Here is a 22,954-nt window from a genome sequence, read left to right as displayed (position 1 = left end):
AAATGAACCATGGGCGTTGAGTTGCCGCCACCTACTGGACTGGAGGGTGAAGAGTATGACTTAATGAATGAATGGTTTATTTCTGCTCATAGTTCAACTGAGAAAATACAAATACCAACAAATACAGGTCACTCTAAATGACCAAGAAAAGGAATAGGCTGAAGCCAGTGGCTTATTCATGCCTATCCAATAGATTCTATGGAATAATCTAGAGCAGGAGTGGAGCCACATACTGTTCAATTTCATCTTGGCACTTGAGCACAAGTGAAATAATCCCATGATGATGACCTTTAAGTTGAAACTTTATAGTTTTTCTTTGTTTTGGCGTAGAGTATACATGATGAAAATGTCTATATTCACACAAAAACAAACCATTACTGCCGAAAAGGACTACAATCGTAACATGAAGCCACTTTTGATAATACCTTTTTGTGCAAAATACCGTGAAATTTAAAAAAAAAAAAAAAAAAAAATCTATTATTGTTGCATTATGCATGTTTTTGCAAAGTCACCCTAACAGCATGGCTTTGCCACTAATGCTAGTTTGTTAGCAACAAGGTAACTGGCTTTCATGGCAGCATGACCGATCCTTCAGCTTGGGTCTCGGTGTTGTGTTGTGTCTGCTATTCTTGATGAAAATATGATGATGGCGAGGATGATGATGATACTTTGGTGTATTTAATCTGTATATATTAGTTGATCTGCTGGTGCTATTTCAGTGTATTTAATGCTTACATGTAGTATTAAAAGAACATGGTGTAATTATCTATGTATTATGTATATTTATGAGCATTTCTGTTCAGTGTCATACACCTAATATAAAAAAGATATACTAGAACTATGTATGATAAAATTGCATTATGAATACATTCACTTTTGAGACATGTAGTTTTAACTGTACTTATAGATCTGTAATTTATCTACTCTGAATATTTTCAGATTGTATAAATACAACAATGTAAAATGCCCCCCAAATGAATAAAAGCCTACAAATAGATAAATGAATACATTAGAATGCTTCAAACATACTTTTTCACACCTTTCAGGTTACCTTTGACGTATTTTATATAGTGATCATGGTTTGTATTGTGTTGAACATATAACCCTTTATCTCTGAAGCATTGGACTATGTCTATCCCTTGATAATAAATCTTGAGGTGACCGATCACAATGAGTTGTGGCGTGGTGTTGGGAGGAAATTGTGTTAGTGACAGCAGTGAGCTGGACTTTGCTTTTGTTTTATGGCACTGAGCTGTGGATACGCCCAGTGGCCACTTTGTTTGCCGAGGTTGACTGTCGCTTCTGCTCATCAGACGTTGGTGGGTGGACGAAGTGAAGGAAAGCGACAGATTTGTTTCAACCTTTTCCTGCGAGATGACTCGGTACCACAAAGCAGCGACCGATGGAAACTTGGACCTCTTGAAAGAGGCCACAAGGAAGGACCTGAACACTGGGGACGACGACGGAATGACTCCCACTTTATTGGCTGCTTTCCACGGACATGTCGATGCTCTTCAGCTCATATGCAGCAGAGAGTGAGTACTGTCGAACCTCTTCAGTCGCCTGTTCTTTATCACACTCGCACAGTGACAAAAGGACACATAGAGTTGCCTTTGGATGATTTCAATAACTGTTTTTCATTGTTATTTTCTTAATGCTGTGCAATGTATGACCATATTAACATAATATGGCTTTCCTAAAGAAAGCAAGCCAATCAAGTTTATAGATTTTAGTTACAAGTCAAATAACAGTATTTTACTTTGGACTCTTTAAATAACTCGAATTGCCCCGTACAGTAGATTTATAAAAAGCGGAAAAAGCTTTTATTTAGGTTACATCAAACATATGGCTGAATATTAACATAAATTATGCTTTCTGTACACTGCAAGAGGTTTTTATGAGCGCTTTCTCTGAACTTTGAGTACACGTTACGACATTACACGATCAAAACCTTCGTTACAACATTTTATAATTTGCTCTCCCAGGAGCTGAGCCAAATGTTTAATGATGCAAATTCATCCTGTAAAACAAAAGAGGCCTTTATTTACAGCCCCCACCCCCTGCTCCAGTCCTCATTCAGCACAACAAAAGACAAGCTCAAAATGAGCACAACATTCTAGCTGGGGAAAGAAATAAATAAAAGAAATCTCAATCAGTAGAAAAAGGTTGGTGAGAAACATGACAAGGTAAAATGTACTTCTGAGCTACGTGGCCAGAATCACTGGAAATATTTCCGCTTTGGTCACAGGGAGCGAGAACTTCGCTTTATGACGAGTCCTTGCAGTTACGCAGCAATCAAAGCATTTATTGCTGAGATAATGTGGCGCAGCTCGAGAGGCCTTACAGTCTTAAGAGCTCACTGATCATTTACACTCATTTTTTAAATGTTAATTTGAACAATTTCGGTTCCATGATACATTTTTATGTGTTTTGTTATAGTACTAGTAACGGTTGTTGTAGTAGTAGAGAAGGAACACGCTGCCTGATATTAAACATGACAGTCTGGTTTCTGTTTCACTGCAGTTAGAAGAGAAATGGACACTGAGGGGGGGAAAAAAAATCATCCTGGCTTTGTCTTGCGGGAGCAAAATCTACTCATCAGCAGATTAAAAGAAATTCATATTCTGTATCAATTCAGGCTGTATTTCATGATATTTCTTGCCTTTTCTCAAACCCTATTGCACTCTTTTCCGTTGTCTTTTAAACGGGGCCTTAAGTCACCGATGGACCTCCGAGGCATGTTTTTGGACTGTGGAAACTTCAGCATGGTGGATACAGTATATGAAGAAAAAAAAACTAAACAGAGATACTCAGCATCTCTTTTTCACTGTCAAATTATTTCTGTTTTTCAGGATATTTTCCACAAATGGTAGACAATCAAGTGTGGAAAACAGTGATGAACATCAAGGTGAAATTAAAATGAAAGTGTGTTTCAACTCATATTCTTTGTGTGTTTGATACAGAGGGGATCCGAACAGGAGCGACATCTGGGGGAACACACCCTTGCACCTTGCAGCAGCCAATGGCCACATGCACATCCTCAGCTTCCTGGTCAACTTTGGCGCCAACGTTTTCGCACTGGACAATGAATTCCACACGGCCATGGACGTTGCCGCGTCTCGGGACCGCATGGACAGCGTACGCTTTCTCGACGCCGCCGCCTCGCAGCAGACCAACCAAAACGCAAAGAAGGTTGCCACCCTAAAAAAAGAGGCTGTCAAAGAGGCGGAAAAACGGGTGAAACTCTGTGAGAAGGTGAAGAAGAGACACCAGAGCAAGATGGAAAAAATGCACCGTGGAGCGGGCAGCACTGGGACTGTGTCGGAGGCAAGCATGGGCTCGGCCTTCTCTAATGGCGGTACCGTGAGTGGCGTCAATGAGCAGTTCTCCAAGCTGATTGCTGCAGATAAATCGGGCTCCCTTACTGCCAGGATGAAGGGCACGCTCCAGAAAAAGCTTGGGAAGAAAGAAAAAGGCACGATGCAGAGCCAGGGAAGAGATGGGAATGTCATCTTTCTCAAACAAGAGAATGGAATGTCTGGGAAACCGGAGTTTCTGGATGTCTTCAGCGAGCAGGAGGAGGCCATGATGGCACAAGGGATGCAGGGCTTCGACGACGACGACGACGATGATCGCAACGAAGAACCGGGCAAAGTCACGCAATCGATCTTCAACCGGCCCGGCCTCGGAGGTCTGATCTTCATGAAGAAGATGGGCCTGGAGTCGGAGGACATCCCAAGCGGGAACAATGAAAGTCTTGGTTATCTTGTTCAGAACGAGTTGTTCGCGGAGGGGGAAGACGCTGCAGAATTTGGAGATCCCGTCGGCGACGACCTTCCTTGGAATCAAGAGGACCTGGGCCTGGACGACGACGGAGATGAGGAGACGTCTCCTCTGGATGTGTTTTTGTCGGCCATCTCCCTGCCTGAGTTTGCACACGCATTCAGCAGAGAGCACCTGGACTTGGAGGCACTCATGCTGTGCTCGGATGAAGATCTGAAAGGCATTCGAATCCAGCTGGGACCAAGGAAGAAGATCTTGGAGGCTGCTGCGCGCAGAAGGAATGCACTAGAGGATTCTGGGATTATGAAGGACACCAGCTTGTGATTGAATTTTTGTAAATCTGTGTAAAACCTAAAATTAGTCAGTGAAGTAAAAGAATAGTTAAATCTTCTGTATAAAACAAGGATGCTTCAAGTCTGTTAAAAAAAACACCTTCTTTTTAAAGTGCTAGAAGTGTGACTAACTGGAAATCAAAATATGATTCAATGTGACAATACTGAAAAGTATCTTTACATTTGGTTTAAAAACAAAAAACAATGTGTGAGAATTCCTACAAATATGCCTATATTATCTCAAATCGAAATGTGACTATATATGTGGACAAACAAGGAAGAGTGTGTTATTATTTCTCTCCCAGAACGAGGCAACACAATAATTAGGCCATACACATGGATGATTTACTACTGAATGTTTTCTTGTAACTATATGATTGTTAAATAAACCTGAATATCATTATAGTACTGTGTTCTACTTTTGAATAAACAAAACATTTCCAATTTTGCTTTAGTGTCATTTCTAAAAAATAAAAGTTGTATGAGAAAATGGTGCCGACTTTGACAGAGCGGGCTCTCACAGTTGTTAGTGCTGTTGACTTATTGTGTTTGGGAGGGAATAGAATCTTTTATCAAAGCTAGAAACTCTACCTTTGTGGGAAACATAGGTACTATGTATTTCAGAATATTTCTATGTTTATGTCATATTGCTGACAATGGAGTGCAAGTGTTAGTGTCATAGCTCTAGGGACATATTTCAGTTGAAGGGGGGGGCTGTAAATAAAAATGTTGCAATACAGGTTGTTTTCACATGCTCTGAACTATGTAATTTCATAATTTATTTGCAGTTATTGTTGTACTGCAATATTTGTCATTGAGAATAAAGTTTTTGTGATTAACAAACCTAAGAATCTGTCCCTAAGCACACAATAAGCATGGCCAGATTCACACAATTAACCCTTAATGGGGCAAATTACCAAAAGGATCGCTTTCAGCCGGGTTTCCTTCAACTAAACCATTATAAGTTAATAACAGTTACAGAACTCCTCACTCTTCTGATTAACATATGTTGCAGAATACCAGTAAGATGTGATCATTAGAATGAAAAGCAGCATTGTGAGTTTTCTGAAGACGCCCAGGGTTCACTTTAGCCTATTTACTGATTAATAAGTAAGGAAATACAATTTTGGCTAAATATAAATAACATTTAGTTATGCTTTTCGGTTGGTCTTAAAACATTAAAAACACTATAGTGTAAAAATGTCTAACTTCAAAACGTTTCAACGGACGCCATATAAAGGGGTCATGATGAAAATGAATAAAACAGTGACCGAGACTGATTCCCAAAAAAAAAAAAAAAAAAAAAAAACTTCTGTGTTGTTTGTTCTGCAGTTTACGGTTTATCGATCGTATCTGTAGATGTGCAGTTCCCTTACAGTCCACCAGGGGCCGCTGCAGCGACCTCAGCACACCGGCCGACCTGAAACTCGTGTTTCTATTCAATCAGTGGGGGCAAACCGAGAAAATTCTAATTGTGAAACCCTAAATCTTGTCACCACTCATCCATCCGAACCTGCATTTCATCTTGACACACCTCTCCTGGAAACCGCTTGTTGTGTGAGCGAAGCGGCGAGAAGCGGAGGTGAAACCTCCCGGAGCGGCGGAGGAGGGCGGAGCTCCCGCACACACACACACACACACACACCGAGGAGATAAAGCCTCGGCTGCCACCGACTGGAGCCGTCTCCACCATATGTGGGAGAGTTTGGTCACGACTATGTGTAACAGGTAATATCTTTCACGTTCGCAGACTGTTTCCCCCCCCACCCTCAGCTGGTAGTGTGTGTGTGTCCGGGCAGGTTGTCCCGGCGGAGGGACTCTCAGTCTTGCGGAGCCGCAGCTCCGCTAAGCCTCATTAGTGACAATCCCAGCTCCGCTTCTTCTCCTCTGCTCCTCCTGAGACTTTTCCAAACCTCCCCCCCCCCCCCCCCCCCCCGGGATTACAGCCTGTCCAGGAGAACTTACACAGACTCCCCCGTCAATTCTGTGCCTGAAAAGTGAGCGAGTGTGGTTGAAAGCTGTGTTCTTCCCTCCTCTTCCTCTCAGGCTTGCCTAGCGGAGTCAGACATGGCTGAAATCAACGCTGTCGGTTTGCACTCCACCGTTCACGCCACCTTCGCGGTGCCGGAGCTCGACTGCGCGGTGACGGCCGCGGCCGCCCCCCCGCCGCCGGCGGCCCCCCTCAACAACGAGGACTACCTGTTCGTGGAGAGTTTACACCCCTGCACCGTCCTGCAGGGCCTGAACAGCCTGCGGCTCAACAACGCCTTCTGCGACGTGACCCTGTGCTGCGGCGGGCAGGAGTTCCCCTGCCACCGCATCGTGCTGGCCTCCTTCAGCTCCTACTTCCAGGTAAACAAACCTGGTCACCCTCAGGTGTGTCGGGGACAATCACAGGCACGGGGGTGGGGTTGGGGTTGGGCAGTCCTCATATTATTATTATCAGGAGGAGATTCTTCATGCATACTTTGCTTTCATTAGAAATAATCAACAGGAGGAATCTGGCATTTAAAGGCAGCTTCTTGTGATTTTGTCTGGAAAACAAACAACAACAACAAAAAGATTCTTCATCCCGGTTTAAAAGCCACATCTAATCTGTGCCGTTTGTAAAAATGTCACACACCTTTGTGATCTCATTGTAGAGCAGTTGTGTCAAACACACTCCAGCTCAGGGGCCCACATATAGTGTAATTTCAACTTGAGTGGGCCAGACGATAATGTAGTTACACTTACTACAGAAAATGAGATTGGACTCATTTTCGGTAGTAATTGTTTAGTTTTGTGAAAATACACACAGTTACATCACATTTGCTCTGTGCCACAACAATAAAAAAACCCATAGAATAGAACTCTATTGTCACTCTAGCAAAAAAAGTACTATTCTGTTTTATTCTGTTCTGTTCTATTCTATTGTGCCATAATAACCTTCAAATTTAAAGTTCACAGAGGGCTGGAGCGGTCCCCAGCCAGCTATACGTGAAAGCAGGGTACACCCCGGACATGTTGCCAGTGCAAACGCGAACAGTCTCACAAAAGCATTCACACCTCGCCAGTTGATATTGAATGCATGTTTTAGGACTGTGGGAGGAAAAGGGAGACCCGGAGAAAACCCATGGGGTACTCTTGCTATGATTTGAGAGCACCTACCACTGCACCATTGTGAAAGAGATTGTTGTTCCTCCTCTGAAAAGACGTAACATCCTGAGACTGGTTAGGTTCTTTTCATTGGACAAAATTCATGCTGCTTCAAAAACGACATTAGTAAACTATCAAGTTTGACAGCTTATTCTCTGTGGGGATTACATTCTTGTTTTGTATTGGGGAATCTTTGCCATTGGTTGTCCTTTTCATACATCCAGTATGTTTTGAGATTGTTTGCATCTGAATTTTCCGTTTGATGTCTCTTCAGCAAAATGAGGGTTTCAGTGTTGTTTCTCCTGTGTTGTTCCTCTCTGGGGGCAACAAAGGGGAAACCGAGGGGAGACTGTATGTGTGTGAATGGGTGAGCTGCCCCGCAGGACTACACGTGCACGTTAATGAGGAACATGCCATGTTCTTGTTCCATGAAGCTGACTCACTGTATGCAACCACAGTTGGAGCTGCTGGGACTTGGTTTTGGCGTCATAAAGTCGGACGTAGAGACGGGACGTCGTGAGATTTCTGCATGAAAGCTGGATCAGTCATGCTCAACTGTGTTTTAAATTGGGTTCTCTCTAAATGTCTCCATAGGATTTACTGTGTTTATAGTAGGGCTTCCAGCCAATCCTCGTGCAGATATAAAGTAGCAGCAAAATGTTTGGTTATCTAAGAGGAGCGGGGCACATGGAGTGAGGACAACAATCATGCACGCGCTCAGGTGTCGTTTTGTTCTTCCTCAGGCGATGTTTTCCACTGACCTGATCGAATCGAAGCAAGAGCGCGTTGCCATCAATGGTGTTGAGCCTCAGATGGTTGGCATGCTGGTGAGCTACGCGTACACATCAGAAGTCTACATCTCTGAAGCCAACGTGCAGGTGAAGTAGCCAGGGATACCGTCTTTTCTTTTTTCTTTTTTAACTTATTTAAAAGTTGCCTGTTCACCGAAAGCTGATTTAATTTGTGTTAAGGGCCTGCTGGCAGCAGCTAATCTGCTGGACGTGATGGCCGTTCGAGAGGCCTGCTGTCGTTTCATGGAGCGTCAGATGGATGAGATGAACTGTGTGGGGATTCACTGCTTTGCGGAGGCCCATTCGTGCAAGGAGCTGGAGCGACGCAGCATGGACTACATCCTTGAGCACTTCAGCACCGTTTGTCAGCAGGTGAGATGTTGATCGAGATTTAATTTTTCATAGCTGCAGAGCAGCAAGATGAACCAAACTGAACATAACAAGACGGAAACATTAGCCGTGGAAGTGTTAACTTATTATTGTAGCTGTTGTTTGTGTGTGCAAGGAATGAATTCTTATAACTACTTTAATTCCTTTATATTTTATAAGCAGCTGTGAGCGAGTAGAAAAAACCCCACTGCTGAAGACCCCCCCCCCATTAGTTCAGCACAGATCGTTATTATTTTTTAGTCGATTTGTCAGGACAATTCCTCCTCTCTAAGTCCAGACCAGGGATCTTTACCCACAAGTGTGAACTCTGGTTTAATGTGCACGCATGATTCCCCTCAACCCGCTGCTGGCTATTTGAGTTATGAGAGTGTGCAGCAGATTAAACGCGAAGCTTTGTCGACGCGTGTCACCTGTGCCTCAGCAGGATGAATGAACTTGGGAGTGTTGTGGGTTTCATGTGTGATGGGAAGCTTAACAAAGATAATCTACCCTCCCAGTAAGCAGTCAGACTGGGGCCTGCGAGCGGCCGCTTTCTCACATACTGTGTGTGTTTCCAGAGCCAGACGTGTGTCTAAAATCACACTCCCAATACTCCCTCAATTCTTGTTTCTCTTTCTGCGCAGGAGGAGTTCCTTTCTCTGTGTGTGGACAAACTTACAGAAATCATTGCCAGCGACCTCATCAATGTGTCAAAAGAAGAGATGGTGTTTGAGGCCGCCATGTTGTGGCTGAATAAATGTCCTTCTCGCAAGCAGAGCTTTGGAAAGGTCAGAATCGATAACTCGTATTGTGCGCCACAGCCATTGATTCCTGCTTTACTGCCTTCTCCTAGTCAGCTTTGTGGTGGATGTATGGTTATTGTTGCAGAAATTCCAGCAGTAGACATGTAGTCTACAGTATATTCCATAATAATTCCTGGGTTGAAGATTTTTTCTTTTTTTTTTTTAGTGCCGAGCCTTCAACTCGGCAGCTGTTGGTCTTAAAAATGCTCATAAGTGAAGACATGAAACCCGCGCTGCTTTATGAGCCGGTAGTCTTCTTGGGTGCAGACGTGTAAAAGGATCGTTCTTACTCACTGGAGTTTATTGTTGTTTTTCATAATTTTTTTGCATGTTGAAGTTTAATAGCAAAAGCTCTGTTTTGTAGTAGTTTTAATATGTTAGGCCCATTTTGTGTACCTGCATTAAGAGAATTTGAGGAAAATTACTCCAAAATCCTCAGTGTACTTTCCCGTAAGTCTGGATCAGTAATGTATTCCGTCAGACAAAACAATTGTCATTTAAAGGGGCAATAATGCATTTCATAGGAGAGCTTTTTAGATTTGATTTGTTCTCTAAAAGGTCCTGGAGCACATTCGCCTGCCGCTCATCAGCCCTTACTACCTGCACGACGTGATCGAATCCATGGACGTGGTGACGGAGAATCAGGCCTGCCAGAAGCTCATCTCTGAGGCCAAGGACTACCTGTTGCTGAAGGACCGCAGAGGAGAGCTGTACTGCCCCAGAGCGAGGCCCCGCAGGTCCACAGGTCAGCACAACCAGTCGCATCATGTATATTTTCATCATGTATGGCTACCACGCCGTCGTCTCTGTTCAGTTGTTAATTCATCCTTTACTTTTTGGCTTTGATCCATTTTGGTGTGGGACTTTACTGGCTGGAGGTCTCTTTCAGGAATATGTAAGATCTCAATATTTGACACTATTCTCATGTATATTTTGTGTCTTGTGGTGTTTTCATGCTCATTTTTGCTGGTTTCTGTGCATCTGTATGGTTTAGTTGACTAATTGATGACTTATCAGGGGGCTAATTTCATTGTTTGACTCGCTAGTGAAAATCATATATTTTTAAAATTTGTTCGGGATGATGTAAACAGTGCAATTATCTCATTCACATCATGATATAGACCAGGACATGACAACTTTGAACATGTTGACAATTTTCGATTACTAATTTGATCAAAAGAGCTTATTGTATTGAATAAAAATGCATGCCTTTAGTATTTTTTTTTACCATAAAATAAACTCAAGTTAATGTTATCAGGAGCATTTGTAAATAATTCCTGCTTCATACGTGCTCAAAATAAGCGACTATCCTACCATTAAATAGGAACTTTCTGGAAAGGTGCTTGTGGGTTACAAAGAATGGAGCCCCGCATGCCACAAGTCGTCCATGTCTCACATAGAACATCATTATTTTTATTTGTGTTGCTGCCATCACATTTATTGACTTAATATTATTTTTCATGAATTCACAAAATGTGTTATAAATTTCACTATTATGTTGTTTTACTCTTAACCTATTGAATGCAGGTTTTTTTTCAAATGGTATTTTTGGATACTGTATACATCATCCAAAGCCTTTAAAAAAAAAAAAAAAAAAAAGAAGTGTACAACCTGAATCATTTTTAGAAAAGCCTCAAAAAAACATAATATGGTTGAAGTGGAGATTTATTTTCCTTTTGAATGGTGCCACATTTGTAATGATCATGCATTTGTGGGATGAGCAGCAAAGCTGTCTGTCAAAGATATTTTCTCTGCCAGTGCCAAAGAGGTCATCCTACTATTGTCTTATTTCTGAGTGAAGTGTGAAAGAACACGACTCATTGGTAATGTAACCACCAGGAGCCTTTGTAACCTGACTCCCTCCACTCCTGCTGCTCCCCAGTCTGCTGTTCATCTCACAAATGCACATTCCTTACAAATACAATTTACTAATGCGTATACTTTTTGTGCAAAATGTATCGATGGGACTTCATTGTTTAACTGCTGCTGGTGACTGTCAATGCATGATTATTAAGAATTCTCAGCATTCTCAGTTTGTCTCTGTTATTTCCCGCTCCCTTCGTCATGGCAACAGGGACGGCTGAAGTGATAGTGACGGTTGGAGGAGAGGACGACAAGGTGGTGCTGCGGAGCGTCGAGAGCTTCGACCCCGTGACCAGTCAGTGGAAGAATCTGGCCTGTCTGCCGTTCGCCGTGAGCAAACACGGGCTGGTCGTGTCAGGTGAGCGCCAGTCATGGTAAAACTCCTTCATAGCCTGCGTTAGACTTCCTTTCTAATGAACACTTACAAACCAGATTCTTCGAACTTCTTTTTTCTGTTTAGACTCGACAATGTATTTGGCCGGAGGAGAGTTTCCTGACGGCTCAGCCAGCAGAGAGATGTGGCGTTATGACCCCTGTTTCGATTCCTGGATGGAGATGGCTCCCATGAATGTAGCACGCTCCGAGTTGGGTAGGACGGTCATATTTATCCTTTTTATACTTTAAAGAAATCTACTTTACGAGCAAAAGAACAATAAAAAAGAAAATCATCTTAAATGGTCCATGTTTTCGAGTTCAGGATAATTGATTGTTGGGTTTTTTTTTTCCTCCCCCTCTCCTCCTAGGCCTGGTGATGCTGGACGGATTTGTGTATGCAGTAGGAGGCTGGGAAGGACGCTCGCGTCTTGACTTGGTGGAGTGCTACAACCCTCACACCAACTCCTGGGAGTTTACAGAGTCTGTGAAGATGGCGGTCACAAGTCCTGCTGTGGTGGCCCTGGACGGTCTGCTCTATGTTACTGGTAGGGATAGATGTTTATACGTGCTGAGGCCCCTTAGTATTAATTTAACAGGACAACACACCGTGTCATATGATGACTTCACTGCACTCCTTTGGGATGCAGTGGCACACGAATTTCACATCAGGAATGTACAAATCTGCAGCAGATGTGTGATACTGGCTCGTCAATATGAACCAAAATCTTCGAAGGTTTTCAGCACCTTGTTGAATGTATGCCACCAAGAATGAAGAAAGTTTGGACTATAAACAGGCTTCCAACATGCCACTAAAATTGTATACCTAATGTGTGGTGTGTGTGTTTCTATATAAAACGATTTCCCCTGACCTTACATACACATGCAGGCATTTTTTATTTATTTTTTGTTTATATACACTTGATTCCAAATGATCGGCTCTCAGTTTATTACCCATTAAAAAGCCGTTCCCGACATGCACACGTGTTTGTATCCTGCAGGTGGCGCAGTTTTGGAGGATGGTGACGGCACAGACATCGCACAAGTATACAACCCGAAAACCTCAATATGGACAGAGATCGCTCCCATGCAGATCGCTCGCTCTGGTTCAGCTGCTTGTACACTCAAAGGAAAAATCTATGTGATAGGTAAGGCCAGCTGAGCAGCTCACCTTCTCAAGTGGAGCTTTTTTTTTTCTTCTTCACACGTTCGGAGTAATGACTTTTAAAAACCTCTTGCTATTTCTCAGGTGGATGGCATGCTTCGATAGAGAACACAGATAAGGTGGAGTGTTACAATCCCAAAACCAACAAGTGGACTATGTGTGCTCCCATGAAAGAGAGACGCTACAGGCCCGGAGCTGCTGTAGTGGACGGAAAGATCTACGTGTTGGGAGGAGAGGAGGGCTGGGACAGGTGAGTAGTGGACCAGAAAAGATCTAATGTCAGCGGGAGATACTTTAAGGGGACATTTGATTCAATGTAGTGAAGTATCCTCGAGCTTTATCCAATTAAAGCAAAGTTTTAATGTAATTCCGATTTGCATACCCCAGATTAGGTTTCCATTGATTGAAAACCCATTTTCTCTTCAAGTTAAAAACCACAGTTTGATGTCATGATGAAAAACGCAAATCAATTTTCTGCACAGGTATCACGACACTATCGAGAGATACTGTGACGAAACGGACACGTGGGAGATTGTCGGGGAGATGCCCACCAGTCGCAGCTGGCTCAGCTGTGTGTCGTTGCACCTCAGGAAGGACATCCCTACAAGCGACTGCTGTCCTGAAACGACGAATGACAACTAAAGTGTGCCGTTGAACAGGGGAAGTCTTTTCAACGGTTATTCATTCGCAGCCACTTTTGCAGCAGTGCGCTACAGAGCTCAGAGCTGAGGACACCAGCGACCTGAGAGGCGCCGCCTTGGCAGGCACCAGGCGGACGGCCGTCTGGGCTGTTGCAGGTAAACTAAGTGTAATCAGTTGTTATGGGTGACGACTGGTGGGATATGTCTCACTGACTGCAGTTCCTCCCTTTGATGTGGCAGCGAAAGAACTGTCATCGATGTATGTGCGCTCCAGTTACTGTGATCCACAACTCAGTCAGCAGTTGTGACTCGTTCTGTACAATGTGAACGTGTTTAGGGTGTCGTTTTTGTGTTCAAGCACATCAGGCTGACGATGCTTGCAGCCAATGTGGTGTCTTTTTTTATATTGTCATGTGCTGTATTTATTGGGGGTTGGTGAGCTGTGAATGTCACAATTTTGGGAAAATTGGAACTGATTTTGTGGTATTAAGAAGGGCCAAAGACTTGAGTCCTTAATTTTTTTTTGAAGGTTACCTGTGAGAAAGATTGTGTATATGTGAGCTGTGTTTTGTAATTAATATTTGTAAGTTCAAACAATTGTCTTTACGACCTGTAATATGTGGAGTTTATTTTTGTATTGTAGTGTGTGTCATCCATTTTAGTGAATTCCGGTGGAGATGGCTTGTAATAAAGTTCAATTATCAACACTGAACCCCATTTTGTTTTTTGTTGTGTTTTTATCAATGTTTTGTTACTGACAATGACAAAAACACAGTTGGAGACAAAAAGCTAATTAGATGATGGGTAAAGCAGGCAGGTGGTTGATTTCTTTGGAATTTTGGTTGCAGTTTTTATACCTAAACACAACTTGTTGTGATGTCTTTTGAATTGTTTGATTTTGGACAAAGCATGTCCAAAACTGAACCATCCATATAGCTTAAATTCTTCATGCCGCCTCTGAAGATTCTTAACTGTCCTCAATGCCAGTATCTTCTGAGAAAGTTGACGCCGGTAGGACCTTCCTGTCAACATGTTATCACTCTTATATTGTGGTGACTTTTTCTTTAGCCTGCTTCAATCTCCATGCAGGACAGAAATCGAGGAGTCTGTTCTGGGATCATTGCCCTGTTGGTTAGTTCTCTGTCCACTTTCTGAATGCAGCAACTGTTAAGTTATCCCACAGGACCAGTCACACATCCTGTTTCCAGTATTTTGGTGACTTTCCTCCCATCGTACACTGTCCATTTTTTTTCTGACTTATATAGGGTTCAAAAAGTCATTCTCTTCCTTTATTTGTCATATTTACATACTTATGATTACATCACTTAATTAATGTACGAGAAACCTTTTTTAAAATATATAATTTCATATTTACATAAGCTTTTTAGAGGTTGTTTTTATGTTTAAAATGCGTTCTGTTTTGACTCTTGAAGCGATTTGGCGCCCCGCAGTGGAGACTGGAGACTCGCCCCACACTGAAAAACACTGATTTAAGGTGTATGTGGTTTCTTTCTGTCGTTCCGGCGACGTATTGCTGGTTGCGGGTGGAAACATTCACAAGAAATCTATTTTTACGATCATAAGCGATTAAACTTCATGTATTCAGTGTTGTTTTCGCACGTTTTTAAATAAAGGAGGGCTTCCTCTTGCTCTCTGATCTTTGGCCGGCTGCGCGCCGCATTGCATGCTGGGTATGACGTCAGCCAGCCGCCATAGCTGTCTTTCTGTGCCGGTTGAAGGAGAGAGTCGCGAATCATGAGAGGAATCCGGCCTCTGAGCAATATCTCCGTGAGTTTCCCCCTTTTCCGAGTTGATGTGAGCGCTGTCACGCACTCGACCTAAACTCTGCGTGTTCGAACATCAAGTGAGCTCGAGAAGTGCACCCACGGTTAGCAGTTAGCCCGCTGGCTAGTTAGCTCGCTATGTGAGCGGCCAATTCGGGATCGCCGAGCGTGTGACTCGTTTCTACTGTTTCGCTTCCGAGTCTGATCCGATCATTCATTTCTATCAAAACCAGTAAAGTCACAACTACCTGTTCAGTAGAACAGCTCGTCTATGCGGTTTGTTCGTGCGTGTTTCTTGATGCTCCTCTGAAAGTAACCTGAAGGTCATCCCTGAACCTATGAAATATATTGATTCAGCCTTAAATAAACTAATGACTCTCCTCATATGGTGTCTTTTATAGGGGAAAACGGGTAAAATTACCAAAAGGCTGTCCCAGTGACCTCGGGCTTTGTTGACAGGACATATGCAGGTCGTGGCCTCCCTGGACTAAATTTGCCTGGGTCATTTCAGGTCATCCAACTGTCTGCCTGCAGAGACACTGTCACTGTCACCCAGATTACACAGCTCGAGATAAAGTCATTATACATCTGATTGTTGCCTGTGGATTAAAATGAAGTGATATTATGATTTATATGGTGTTTAAATTCACTTAAAGCAGTTTTATTCTACCCAGGAGGTGGCATATGTCTACTACTGTTACACTCGAATCTCCAAAATTTGGATCAGTAAAGTACATTCGTCCTCTTTAAGTCATCAAATGTAATTTGAGTAAAAACGTCCCAAAGAAATGCAGTGGTGAGTTTCATGTAGTCCCAGGTTAATCAGAAGGTGATCTTTCAACTTTTAGAAGCCAGAAGAGGGTTAAACCATTCTGTTATTGGTGAGTTAATAGTTGAGGGGAAAATTAATGAAAAGCAGGATTGTATAATTACTGTTGGAGTTGTTTGACAATTTGATAAAATGGAACTATATGTAGAGTATGAAAGAGTAATAAATGTAATTATTGCTGAATGTCAAAGTAGACTTTTCTGTATTTATTGACTGTTATGAATCTGATCATCAATGTATTGATGCTACATCGGTCAAACTAAAGGAATGTGTTGTAACATGAAATATGTTCATCATAGTTTTCTTAAACCAGCTTGTGTCTGATGAGCATCTGTATTATGTATAACATATCCTTCTTCAACCGGTTACGCGACCTAATGTTTATACACATATACAACATAAACGTGGTGCGCTTTTATGGAGACAACGCTAACTGTGGAACGAGCACCTTGTTGTTAATTACTAAAACAAATGCATGTCAGTGGCAGCTTCTGAGGATTCTTGTATTTTACATGTTAACATCCAGAAACGCTGCTATGCCGCTACCAGAAGGATCGAACCGCTGACCGAGTCCCTCGGCAGCATGAAACCTGTGACAGCTGCACCTCTCACCCCCCAAGATGTCCAGGTAGGCTTTTTTAACAGCTTAAAATAAAATTGTGGGTCCGTTGTGTTCCCAGAAATTAGTGAAAAGCATGTAAATTTTCCGAGAATGTCAGTTTTGTTATTTTTAATCCATACATATTTGTTTAAAATATAACTTCTAACCTCCAACAACATTTTTCGGTGCTGCTTCAGGTGTCCAAGCTCCCAAACGGTCTGGTTGTGGCATCGCTGGAGAACAACTCCCCGCTGTCGAGTGTCGGCATGTTTGTGAAAGCAGGCAGTCGCTATGAGACGACGGAAAACCTGGGTGTCACCCATGTGTTACGACTGGCAGCAAACCTGGTAATTTGTGACCTGCGATGCCGTCAGGGAATCAACGAACTGTGTCTGCAGAATTAGATATAGTCACGGTGATCCTCTTAAATCATTCTTCGAGTGACAGACTGTCGCACGGACGCCATCTGACAATCTACAAGAAGTGATACTACGGTTTTTAATTCAAGCACTTCCACCCTCAGCATGTCTGCCTACACTTCTTTACGCAATCTAATTATTTTTTTTTGTCTTTTTTTGTATTTTTAGACTACAAAGGCTGCGTCTGCTTTCAAGATCTGTCGCAGTCTGGAAGCAGTGGGGGGCAGCTTGAGGTCAGAGACTGTACTTTCTGCACACATGCACACTCATGTGATGGTGCTTTTCTTGTTTTGAATAAATTCCAAACGGAAAATAGCACCACCACAAGGAATCAACTTTGTTATTGTTTGTCTTTCATCCAGCGTGACTTCATCAAGAGAGACCATGGTCTACAGTGCAAGCTGTTTGAGGAAAGACGTGTAGGTTATGAACCGTTCAGCCTCGCGCCTAATTAAATTGGCTATATGTGGTTGTTCGGATGCTTCAGTGACTCCTCGCTGTTCTGTTTGCGTTTCAGAGATTCATTATTGGAGTTTCTGATCAATGTGACCACGACTCAGGAGTTCCGGCCGTGGGAGGTGCAAGAGCTGACGACCAGAGTGAAGGTTGACAAGGCCCTGGCTGAGCAGTCTCCTCAGATGTGTGAGTAACTCCGAGAAGAAACCGTAGACGTCTTGTTGGGAAAAGCAGATTTTGAGATCTCCAGAGCCAGAGCAGGCAGCCACAGGGATTTTTAAGATATATTTTGCTTGTAAGTGCTTTCTGTTCATTGATTCTTCCTCACCCATTTAAGCGCCTCTGCCCCGAAATTTAAACTTTGAGCACCAAGAGTGCTGAATCTCAGTGGCACAGATACATTAAAAGCAGTAATTCGACATCGATCGTTATTCCTCAGGGTGATAAAACGCACTGAGGTCAGTCTCCTCAAAGAGAAAAGGCTTTTAAAAACAGCTAAATGTCGGCTGCGGCAGGCGCTGCTTGCTCTAAAATGCTCTTTCGTGAGCAGCAGGAAGATGCCGCACGCCTGTAAAAGTGGATGAAGCTTTGAAGGTGGATTGCAACGCAACATACACTCACCTTCTATTAGAATTCTTAAGTTTTGCAAAAAAACAGAAATTAATTATTAATTATAGGCAGCTACATAATCAATCTGATCTGTAGCTTTGAAATAATGTCCTATAATGCTTAAATTGCATTTGGTGATCTCTGCAGAGACCCTCTGTGGATTATCAGTATCATAATTATAGCATTCAATTATTTTAAGTGTTAATTTTAACTAAATTTTGTCTTTCCCTGCAGCTGTAATCGAGACACTGCATAAGGCAGCATACAAAAGTGGCCTGTCCAACTCTCTATACTGCCCTGACTACATGGTTGGTCGTATTTCCTCTGAGCAGGTATGGCTAAGCGTGTGTGTGTGTATTGTTTTATTTGTTTTATCAATTTATTATTGCCTAATCTAAACAAGACACTTGACTGCAGGGATCACGTTGTCGCTCTGAGAAAGGCAACATTGTTTGTGTCCTTAATACACCCTTTCAGAAGCATTGTTAGTCTCCCTGTGTCTCTCACACTCCGTCTCCTTCTCTTGTAGCTGCATTCATTTGTTGAGGGCACTTTCACCAGCAGCAGAATGGCCCTCGTCGGCCTCGGTGAGTGTTATTGACTCTGGATGACTTTGTCACAGCTGCTCTTTTTTTTTTTTTTTTTCTTTTTTTTTTTAAGCTTATCAAGGCTCCAGTTTCCTAATAGACACCAAGTCACACTCGAGCCTCGCAGCCGTCTTGGGGTGTGTGTGTGTACACGTGTGCACACTCGCTCATGTATCAGTTTTCACCTGCTTGAAGTGCCTTTAGGCCTCAGGCCAAATACTCAGCGGCAGTGAGTCAGTGCTTGCATGTGCTGGCAGGTGCAGCTTGACACTATTTGTAGCGAGGTTGTGTGAGGTTCTTATCATTGGCTAATGGAAACTAATAAAACAACGCCGACTTAAAGAAGACGAGCTTAAAAAGAAAAGCACTGCCTACTTCACATAATATGTTCTATATCAGTAAAATAATCGTCTCTCTGAAAGTCCCTGAGCCGTCCTGTTAATCTGTCTTTTTTTTCCACACGCAGGTGTAAAACACTCCGTCCTGAGGCAAGTGGCCGAGGGGCTCCTGAGTGCCCGCAGCGGGCCCGGGGCACCCGTGGCTAAATCTCTGTACCGTGGAGGTAAAAGTTAAATCTCATCAAAGCTGCGTCGGTCCCTCTAAAGATTGCTCTTTGGTCATGATGATATTCCGTGTGAAGGTGAGCTGCGGCTGCACAACAACGATGACCTGGTGCACGCGCTGATTGCCAGCGAGGGCGGCGTGACGGGTACCGCCGAGGCGAATGCCTTCACGGTGCTGCAAAGGATTCTGGGAGCGGGTCCTCATGTGAAGAGAGGCTCCAGCCTCAACGGCAAACTAAACCAGGGTATCGCCAAAGCAACCACAAAGCCGTTTGATGTAAGTCACAGAGAAAGTAATAGAGTAACAGTAACAGAGTAGTAATATATTTTATTATTTATTATCATATTACATTATAGTAATTAGCCTTTAGAGTCATTCAACTTTACCCAGTTTAACATTTGCCATGACGGGTGGAGTTAAATCCTGGTCTTCCACTGCCAATATCGACGTTACTTATATATCGTTTGCTGACGTCATGTGATCCCTGCTTCTCTTTCAGGCCACCGCCTTCAATGCCTCGTACTCCGACTCTGGGCTGTTTGGCATCTATACCATCGCTCAAGCCAACTCTGCAGGAGAGGTGCTTACCAGCGTTTGACCATGCGGTTTGCAAAACGAGCAGAACCACCAGAATCGTTATAACACTAGTGTCCTCCGTGGTGCCTTCCTCTCCAGGTGATCCAAGCTGCCGTCGCTCAGGTGAAAGGTGTGGCAGAGGGCAGTGTCTCAGAGGCTGAAGTCCTCAACGCAAAGTGCGTAACTAACTAGCCGGCGACTCTGACCGACAGATGAGCGGTCGTCGACTCTGGACTGAGTTTGTTGTTTCTTCGCAGGAACCAAGTGAAAGCAGAGTACCTGATGTCGCTAGAGGCCAATGAAGGCCTGGTGGAGGAGCTCGGCGCTCAGGCTCTGGCCACTGCAGCGTACCAGGCCCCCGAAGCCGTCGCCCAGGCGATAGATGCTGTCACCCAGGGCGATGTGGTCAATGTGAGTACTGTCATGGCTCTTGTGTGTCTGACCATGAAGGGGATAAATCATGTCAAATCAGTGAAACTTAACCTGCTATTTGTTTGAATTTCCTCACACCAACCAGCGTTGCAGAACTGTTTTCAATCTGTTTATTTGCGATGCTCGTTACCTCTTTTGACTTCACATCCGTTGTCGTGGCAACAGTACTGTAATGGAGCTGTGAAAAAGCAGCAAATAGGCCCCACCTCTGTGTGATTATTATTTTTTTTTTCACTTTATTCTTGCCTTTTTTCGTTCATGGTGGAGCAAAAGTGTGGTGATGGCCAGTCACAGCTTTTCTTTTCTGTAGAAACAAACGGATGTATTTCCGTGTATGCAGTGGACCTAAGGATCAGGATAGCGGATGAGCTTAAAGAACATTTATATATTTATTGTGTCACTATTTGTTTGCCTTACATTTGTGTTCTTTAATCCGTGATTTGATTTTTAAAAGGGAGTCGGTAAGAATCGATTCCAATATAAGTAACGCAAAGGAGCAGGTTAATGACAACGAGTGTCTCCGGCTTCTCGTTACAGGCTGCGAAAAAATTTGTGGCTGGCAAGAAGACCATGGCATCAAGTGGACATCTCAGCAATACGCCATTTGTGGACGAAGTATGAACAAAAGCATAAGAACAGCTGATTTTACCTCGTCGCTGCTGCGCCTGGCGGTTTAAAAAAAGGATAAAGAAGACAAGCGGACCTAAGAGCCTCCTGCAGCTTTTACAAGTCATCCAATCATTTGTAGTCTGTCCTGCAGTTTGTGTAAACAACAACACAATGCAGTATGTCTTGTGCGTTTGTTTTTTTTGACAGCTCCCACTGTATATCTATGTAAATTAAAATAAGAATAAAACAGCTTATTGCCGCTTGAGTTTTGAATTTCACAGTGAGCTCGGTGTAAACTGTGTTTTCATGGTTAACGGGGGAAAAAAAAGCTTCACTTCGCTGAGCGGCTAAATGCACATAAAACTGTTTTCTTGTGGAAATGAACTATACAAACATGGTAGTTGAGAGCTTTTATTTCAGCCAGTGTATTTTTAACACCAACAAGTACTGTATCTTGTTTCAACCAGTAGGGGGAACCAAAACCACAAAAATCTACTTTGTGAGACAGAAGGTTGCCTTCCATCCAGAGCTGATTATTTCATATTTGTGCTGCCAATATACTGAGCAGTTGTCGATCATTCACTGAAAACCAGCAACATGTACATAATGAATCAAATAAAAATTCCCTGTATGTGTTTGTCCATGTTTTTGTGTTACAATACTAGATTATTACGACCTGCGTTACTGTCGCCTCATGTCGGCTACCTTGTAAATCTCATGTTTTTATGTGGTGCAAAATTGACTCCCCCTGAAAAATCTCAGAATAAGGCTTAGTTCCCCTTAATCGTTGCAGTACTTCAGTGAGTGCGACTGTCCTACAAAACAATTTGTCATGTCATGAAATGTACACAGACTTTTAACAATACGCGGGCAGTTTTTATGTGCATTGCTGATGTTAAAACACAATTTTTCATATAAAGATAAAGGCATCAGTCAGGTGGTCTGACCCTTTGCTGTAAATGAGCCAAAACACCACCATGAGGAATACTACACATAATCTTGACTATTGGCACAGCTATTTTTTTTCTCATATTCTAATATCTATTTCAATTTAGAAAGAAATGCACATGTTGCCAAATGTGGCTCAAAGGTTGAGAGAGTATTCGGCCCTCTAAATTCGCCACAATTATTGTTTTAATGCAGACCGTGTCTACACAATACAACACTGACTTATCGAAGCCCAGTGCACACGACAGAAAACACTTGGAAACAATTACTAGATTGTTAACCGTTACTTGTGAATTACACGATTAACTGACAAAAGTTTTTTTTTTTTAAAAACGTTCTCGAGTCAATTTTTGTGCCAAATAAGGTCACACATTGCCTCAGAGGGCTACCTGCCATTATTTGCATGATATTTTCTATTAAATTATTGATACTGTTGATTTGCTGCTTTGAACCAATCCTGAAGAAGTGGAGACCTGGCGTTTTTTGGGATTTTAGAGGTCTGTTTATGATGAGGGTGGGGAAAAGCAGTAGCTTTCAATGAATGAAGATCCAAATATAGAAACCTTCTGGCCACAAACTGACTTTTCAATGGAGAAACATCAGATGATTTGTGATGCACCTGCCTTGGGCTGTCTTTGCGCTCTACTTTTAGTTACAATGGTAAGTATGTGAGGCGGTTTTCATTAAAACTAGTAAGATTATAGAAAAACGGCCCCAGAAATTAGTGAGAGGTCAAGCACACACTTGCAAAACAACCACAGATCATGCAGATATCTTATCATTGATTATCTGTAAGTGTATACTTTGCTGGTGTTTCAAGTTATTTTTGCTTCTCCTGGTTGGTTCCTGTTCCACTCTGCTCAATTTGAATCCTGTGTAACCTCATAAGTCTCATTTAAACATTGATTCTGTGGTATTGTTTCATGTTCCAAAACAAAAGTTGTATTTCAATAATTTTTTTTTTTTGTTATTCAATGATGATATTTTGAGTCATATTAGATTTTTGCGTGTCTCATTTGATTAAATTTGGTTGTTTATTTTTTCACTTCGTTGTTTCCTTTTGGTTGTTTTACACCTCTGTTGTTGTTCTGTGTTGTCAGCCAGTTCATTTTTCTTTTTGCTCTGCGCACTTCTGCTTTTATTCCAGGGCCTTTTATTCACATTCATTTTAATTGGTGGTTTTGTGGCCTGTTGTTTTTATTTTGGCATCTGTTAATTTGGTGATTTATTTATTTCACATGGTATTGGTGTCATTTAATCCGTTTTGTATTTCACTGTGAGGCCCC

The 22,954-nt window shown here is 42.6% G+C and overlaps 3 protein-coding genes across 4 annotated transcripts; all 3 read left to right on the top strand.

The window, feature by feature from the left end:
• Positions 1-1,314: 1,314 nt before the first annotated feature.
• On the top strand, positions 1,315-4,952 carry anks4b (ankyrin repeat and sterile alpha motif domain containing 4B). The gene is made up of 2 exons (XM_080487870.1): positions 1,315-1,535; positions 2,964-4,952. Exons 1-2 carry the CDS (start codon positions 1,375-1,377, stop codon positions 4,105-4,107), a joined length of 1,305 nt encoding a protein of 434 aa, XP_080343996.1. The 5' UTR covers positions 1,315-1,374; the 3' UTR covers positions 4,108-4,952.
• A 772-nt stretch (positions 4,953-5,724) lies between these two features.
• LOC308124247 (kelch-like protein 24) lies at positions 5,725-13,970 on the top strand. Of its 2 annotated transcripts, XM_080487164.1 has the most exons (12): positions 5,725-5,843; positions 6,162-6,467; positions 7,994-8,128; positions 8,222-8,413; positions 9,055-9,198; positions 9,772-9,958; positions 11,288-11,434; positions 11,537-11,665; positions 11,820-11,996; positions 12,450-12,596; positions 12,698-12,863; positions 13,096-13,970. In XM_080487164.1, the coding sequence occupies exons 2-12, from the start codon at positions 6,183-6,185 to the stop codon at positions 13,253-13,255; spliced, it is 1,869 nt and encodes a 622-aa protein (XP_080343290.1). In that variant the 5' UTR covers positions 5,725-5,843; positions 6,162-6,182; the 3' UTR covers positions 13,256-13,970. The 2 variants fall into 2 exon arrangements, with proteins under 2 accessions (XP_080343290.1, XP_080343291.1); XM_080487165.1 differs by lacking the exon at positions 5,725-5,843 and having other exon boundaries at positions 6,102-6,467.
• Positions 13,971-14,933: 963 nt separating this feature from the next.
• Positions 14,934-20,970, top strand: uqcrc2a (ubiquinol-cytochrome c reductase core protein 2a). Its single transcript, XM_080488868.1, has 14 exons — positions 14,934-15,042; positions 16,394-16,495; positions 16,666-16,815; positions 17,056-17,120; positions 17,250-17,306; positions 17,405-17,529; positions 18,187-18,284; positions 18,482-18,539; positions 19,006-19,101; positions 19,180-19,379; positions 19,603-19,683; positions 19,779-19,855; positions 19,937-20,090; positions 20,649-20,970. The coding sequence occupies exons 1-14, from the start codon at positions 15,010-15,012 to the stop codon at positions 20,730-20,732; spliced, it is 1,380 nt and encodes a 459-aa protein (XP_080344994.1). The 5' UTR covers positions 14,934-15,009; the 3' UTR covers positions 20,733-20,970.
• Positions 20,971-22,954: the final 1,984 nt, after the last annotated feature.

Source organism: Lipophrys pholis (assembly GCF_963383615.2).
Source record: "Lipophrys pholis genome assembly, chromosome: 19".
Taxonomy (NCBI): domain Eukaryota; kingdom Metazoa; phylum Chordata; class Actinopteri; order Blenniiformes; family Blenniidae; genus Lipophrys; species Lipophrys pholis.
The sequence above is the reverse complement of the archived record's forward strand: the minus strand, read 5'-3'. Positions and strand labels throughout refer to the sequence as shown.

Coding starts and splice junctions, on each gene's coding strand:
- anks4b (XM_080487870.1), top strand. CDS start 1,375: ATGACTCGGTACCACAAAGCAGCGACCGATGGAAACTTGGACCTCTTG. Junction 1,536..2,963: donor CAGCTCATATGCAGCAGAGA/GTGAGTACTGTC, acceptor TGTTTGATACAG/AGGGGATCCGAACAGGAGCG.
- LOC308124247 (XM_080487164.1), top strand. CDS start 6,183: ATGGCTGAAATCAACGCTGTCGGTTTGCACTCCACCGTTCACGCCACC. Junction 8,414..9,054: donor TCAGCACCGTTTGTCAGCAG/GTGAGATGTTGA, acceptor CTTTCTGCGCAG/GAGGAGTTCCTTTCTCTGTG. Junction 9,199..9,771: donor GCAAGCAGAGCTTTGGAAAG/GTCAGAATCGAT, acceptor GTTCTCTAAAAG/GTCCTGGAGCACATTCGCCT.
- uqcrc2a (XM_080488868.1), top strand. CDS start 15,010: ATGAGAGGAATCCGGCCTCTGAGCAATATCTCC. Junction 16,816..17,055: donor TACGACTGGCAGCAAACCTG/GTAATTTGTGAC, acceptor TTGTATTTTTAG/ACTACAAAGGCTGCGTCTGC. Junction 18,285..18,481: donor GTCGTATTTCCTCTGAGCAG/GTATGGCTAAGC, acceptor CTTCTCTTGTAG/CTGCATTCATTTGTTGAGGG.